This window comes from Stegastes partitus, unplaced genomic scaffold (assembly GCF_000690725.1).
Source record: "Stegastes partitus isolate 25-593 unplaced genomic scaffold, Stegastes_partitus-1.0.2 Scaffold1681, whole genome shotgun sequence".
In the NCBI taxonomy this organism is placed as follows: Eukaryota; Metazoa; Chordata; class Actinopteri; family Pomacentridae; genus Stegastes; species Stegastes partitus.
The window spans coordinates 72,690-77,773 of NW_007579412.1; the positions used below are offsets into that span (position 1 = coordinate 72,690).

The 5,084-nt window shown below is 42.0% G+C and overlaps 2 protein-coding genes across 2 annotated transcripts in view; one reads left to right on the forward strand and one right to left on the reverse strand.

The window, feature by feature from the left end:
* meaf6 (MYST/Esa1-associated factor 6) overlaps positions 1-3,175 on the reverse strand; it is an 8,412-nt gene extending 5,237 nt beyond the window's left edge. Inside the window, exon 1 of the mRNA XM_008301521.1 lies at positions 3,045-3,175. Within this exon, the coding sequence (XP_008299743.1) occupies positions 3,045-3,134 (90 nt within the window). The 5' untranslated portion in view covers positions 3,135-3,175. The remainder of the gene's footprint in view (positions 1-3,044) is intronic.
* A 165-nt stretch (positions 3,176-3,340) lies between these two features.
* On the forward strand, positions 3,341-4,522 carry stpg1 (sperm-tail PG-rich repeat containing 1). The gene is made up of 4 exons (XM_008301523.1): positions 3,341-3,371; positions 3,444-3,562; positions 3,646-3,747; positions 4,319-4,522. The coding sequence occupies exons 1-4, from the start codon at positions 3,341-3,343 to the stop codon at positions 4,520-4,522; spliced, it is 456 nt and encodes a 151-aa protein (XP_008299745.1).
* The last annotated feature ends 562 nt before the right edge of the window (positions 4,523-5,084 follow it).

A 5,084-nucleotide genomic window follows, 5' to 3' on the forward strand; every position in this document is an offset into this window, starting at 1 on the left:
TTGTCTGTCTCTAAGTGTAGCCCTGTGATAGACTGGTTACCTGTCCAGGTGAACCTGCCTTCACCCTGAGTCAGCTGGGATAGACTCCAGTCCCCCACCACCCCAGTGAAGATTAAGGAGTAGAGATGATGGATGAATGCAATTAAAAGCAGACGAGAAATCAATAAATAAAAGATGAGCCAAGGAATCAGCTCCCTTAAGGTGGGTTAAAACCAAGTTTAGCAGGGTGCCTACTGCATCTTCAACTCCTCTGCCTGACCTGTCAGCAAACTGTAGTGGGTCCAGCTTATCCTGGACGCAGGTCAGAATGGACTCTTTGACAATAATGGAGTCTTTCCAAAGAGAGGGAACCCTGTGGAGCTGGAGGGACGTTAAAAAGATAAAACTAAATATATCTGCCAATTGGACAGCACAGTGCTTAAGAACACAACCTTCAATGCTATCAGGGCCAGGACTTTTCCTCTCCTTGACGCCACGGAAGAGTTCACAGACTTTGTTATTCTGGCTCTGAGAAGAGCCAATATTTCTAAAAGCTGACAGTTCATCACTAAAATCATAAACATCAAAACGGTTGTAAAAACTGTTCAGTTCGTTGGAAAGCAGCAGATCAGACTTTCTGTTCAGGGTGATATGACCTTTTTTGGACTGCATCCTCATCATGGATTTCACGCCTTCCCAAGCAGGGCGAGAGCTGCCCGCACTGAGCATGCTCTCCACCTTGTCCTTGTACATGCACTTGGTTTGAGCTCCTTTGTGAGCTGTTTCTGAAGCTGTCTTTGTTGTACAGTGTCACCCTGTAAGAAGCAAATGTTTCTTTGATTAATTATATTCTTGACACTTTTCGTCACCCACGGCTTGTTGTTCCGATAGAAGGAAATTTCGTTCCGAGGAATGATGGAGGCCTCACAAAAAGAGACATAAGAAGAGACCACTTCAGTTAGTTCGTCAAGATCCACACAGACTTTTTTGAACAAATTCCAATCTGTACAGTGGAAGCAGTCCCGAAGGCAGAAGATTGATTCCTCTGACCAAACGTCTCTCTGGTTTGTTCCTCTTCAGGACAGATTTGTATGACGGAATCAAGCAAACAACACTGCGGTCTGACATGTCCAACGGGAATTCTCTGGGCAGATAAAAGGGTCGAATGGATACAGACAATAGTTCAATGTCTTGTGTGCACAGTGTCTCCCTGACAATCACCGTCTTACACCAGTTTTCATTGACATAGAGACACACCCCCCCATCGAGTTACTTGCCGGTCGCTGCGGGGTCTCTGTCAAGGTGATATGGAGCTCCAAAACCGTCAATCTCCAGATCTGACTGAGGGTCCTGCTCTTTAAGCCACGTCTCTGTCAGGGCCAAAGGACAGGCGTCCCTGTACTCAGCCAGGTATTTGACGTTGCCCTGAAGCTCGTCCACTTTATTCCGGAGCGACTGAACGTTCGCCAGGGTGACAGTTGGAAGGGGTATCCGATGGTGGCCCTGCCGCTTCAGCCTCTGGAGCAGTCCGCCACGTCTCCCTCTTTTCCTCGTACGCCTCTGCCCAGAGGCTCGGGTCCGGTTCCCCATGGGTGGGTTCAGCGGGTAGATCTCCATGGGGACAGCTGCCGAGGAATCCATGGTGCCGATCCCGGAGTCACGAAGCAGGAGCAAAAAATCAGGGCTGTACTGGATGGGTTTCCAACACACCCAAACTCCATGTTAAAAGTGGCATAAAAGTGCAGAAAGCAAGAGGATTTCCACCAAACTTGGGTGAGTCCCTGCCGCCATTATCCCCCATGAACACTTAAAGAAATCAGTTAAAATCATAGACTGTATAAAAGATGGACGTAGCAACCAGCCCGGAAAAATGAAGCCAACTCGGAAGTGTCAAAAACCTGTAGCATCACTACGTCAAAAATCCAAGATGTCAACCAGGAAGTAGCAAAACTCTGGCTTCATTTTCTCAGTGCAGAAACCAACAGGTGACGTCACGGTAGCTACGTCCATCTTTTATACAGTCTATGGTTAAAATAAGTGATAGAAAAACACTAAAAACACATTAAGAAACAGCCACATCATCACCCGTCTCACACACTGCTGCGTGTCGCCATGACCAGCGTCACCACTGATCTCAAAGCATGATTGTGAGACATAGAAATCTAATTCACAGATTTAGATAAACTATTCAAGTTGCAAACATTATTTTCTAATGTTGGGTTGAAATATCATTGTTGTATCAATTTAATACTGCATGCCAATTAAATTAAAATCTGCATAAGTTTTTAAATTCAAGCTGAGGTAGTTGAATGAAATTGGCTTAATAACAAAAGTCCCTCACCTACAATAACACGCCCAGACAATTTCAGGCAGTTAAGGCTGTTCATAATAGGAAAAGAAAAGCTTTATCCCTTTACTCAGTGTTGTTTATTTGTTGAACATGAACACGTAAGAAGTTGTAATTTAAAAATACAGACGCAAACAGTTGCATTAATATTTTTGAAGCCCAAACATCATTGAGTTTAGTGTATATTAACTACTACAACAGCACAGAAAACCACATGACTATTGATTTGTGAGTAAACCTGCAAGAGTTTCAGCTCTAACAGTAACTAATATTTAACATCTGTATTGCTGTCCAGTGTACAGTGTAGGGGTCATGAAGTAACGCGAGATGACGCGAGAAAAAGCGAGAACTTTGTCAAACCGGGCGGCGGCTAATATGTAGCCATGCTAACTAGCTAGCATATTTGGTCAAGAGTCCCGCAGGAATGCGGGTGAGTTAGTTTTAAATAAAATATATTCAGAAAACAAACTAGTAAAAATCGAGTGATGGCGTTAAACCTTACCAGTGCAGTAAATGATAACACACTAGCTAATAACGTTACTTTCTGTACACGCTAGCTAAATTAGCTACAAGCTACATGGAGTGAGAGCCACTGCTAGCATTAGCTTAGCCAGGCCTCGGCTAGCACTGTGCCGAAACAAATTTAACATTAGCTGCGTTTGTATGTAATAAAACGCTAAATGACGCCTTTGTCTCTGATAAAATCGCAGAAACTTACAGCGAGTTCCTGTTTCCTCTTCACCAGCTCAGCGAGCTCCCGGCGGGTGTCCGGGATCTGCGGTGGAGTCGCCTTAGCGTGCATCGCCATGATGGATGGAGCTCTCTGGAACAAAACACCGGCGGCTGCTCGGTGAGATGAGCTCCGGTTCACCCCGCTGCCGCCGACAGATGGCGCTGAAGTCTCGCGATATGACGAATCACGGTGTTTTCAAAGCGCCATAGCGACCAAAAGAAATCCAAAAAGGCTTCAGATTTTACTCCAACTTCACTTTCTGCGAGTCATTTAGGTGAACCATGGGCCACATGTACCGAGGATCCAATAAAAGTGAGTTTAAGTGAATTTTATCTATTTCTTTATTTTTATTTCATGTGACCCGGTGGTTCTTGTTTTATGTAGCAGCACGTCAGATTGTTTCACCCTCAATACCATCAAAATACCAAGCAGTGGTGATAATAAATGAGGAGAAGAAGGGGTTTTCATCTCAGACCAAGAGGTTTCCTTCGCTCTACTGTCTGGTAGGACTCTCATCTGCCAACATCACTGTAAACTGAAAACTGGGAATTCAACAAGAACACATGATGTTGTGTTTCTGTTTCAGAATGAAACTCCAGGACCAGGCAGCTACGACTGTATTTCCAGCGCTGAAGTCAGCAGTCCGTCTTTCTCAAAGAAAGGCACCTCCGGCTTTGTTGCATCAAAGGTCAGGAAGCCATCTGAACAGATTTAAGTCACCAGGAGTGTACAAAAACACATCCTGTCGATTGTTTTCTCAACTGATAATCAATCAGTCAGTTGTCTGGTCTCTAATGTGTCAGAAGATGTTAAAATAAATCAATAAATAATAATTCTGTGTTTTCTAAATACCATTATTTTGTCCATAAGCCAAATATGTTCAATATCTTGTCATAGAGGAGGGAAGAATCCAGAAAACATCTACATTTAAGAACCTGTAATTAGTGAATTTGACATATTTTTTCTTTGCATAAATACTTGAACTGATTGTTTGACTAAACAATCAGACAATCCGAATGGGATCCAGGATTGAGCTTTGTGGGACACCGTTTGCAACTTCTACAAATTCTGATTGAATCATTTAAAAGCATTTCATCAAAACTAATATTATTACATGCAAGCAATGATCAGCTGAATCAAATGTCTTTGAAAGAGCCATAAAAAGATCTGCGCAGTGTTTCCTTCTGTCCAGCGCTGTAATAAAATCGTTTAAAGAAGAGTTGCTGCAGTAAAAGTTCATCCTATCGTCTCTCTTCCAGGCAGCCAGGAGCCTCCAGAGACGCATCCCAGGACCAAACGTCTACAACCTGCAGAGTTCATTAATAAAAAATAACGACTTCAACACCGGAGTGTCCAGAGTGTTCAGGCTTCCTGTGGTCGTGCAGCCGGATGGTCCCAAACATACAACTCCTGCTCCCAATCAGTACGATGTACGTATTGTAGAGGCTGATTGGATCCTCTGAGGCTGTGCTCTCTGTACAATACAAGATAATACAAATAATAACTAGTAAAATCACAGAAAAAAATATCAATTTACATGCTAACCTTGAAAAATACTAACAAAACAAAACAAAAGAAAGCTGTCAATAATGTCCACATTGAAAGTTTGAGGTCACGAAAAATACATTTTTACAAATAGTAATTTCCTTTTTACTGTGTTTTCACACACTGACTGTGAGGACGGTACTTAACTGTACTGTACTTAAATTTGCTAAAAATATAATTATTTTGCAAATTTTTATTTTGTTATTTGAAAGAAAAATGATTCATTTTGAGGATTGAAAAATGGAAGATATTTTTCTTTACTGTTTTAACTACAGAATTTCCTTTATTGTTAAATTGAAGGCAGTATCTGGTAAAATCACAGAAAAAAATATTAACCTGCCTGTTGACTGAAAGAACAAACGGGACAAATTAACGTCCACATCACACATCAGCATTGTTATAAATACTAACCTGTTCTTTCATGATGTGTGACTGTAACATTACACTGTTTTTGCTGTATTTAAACCAGTATAAATAACA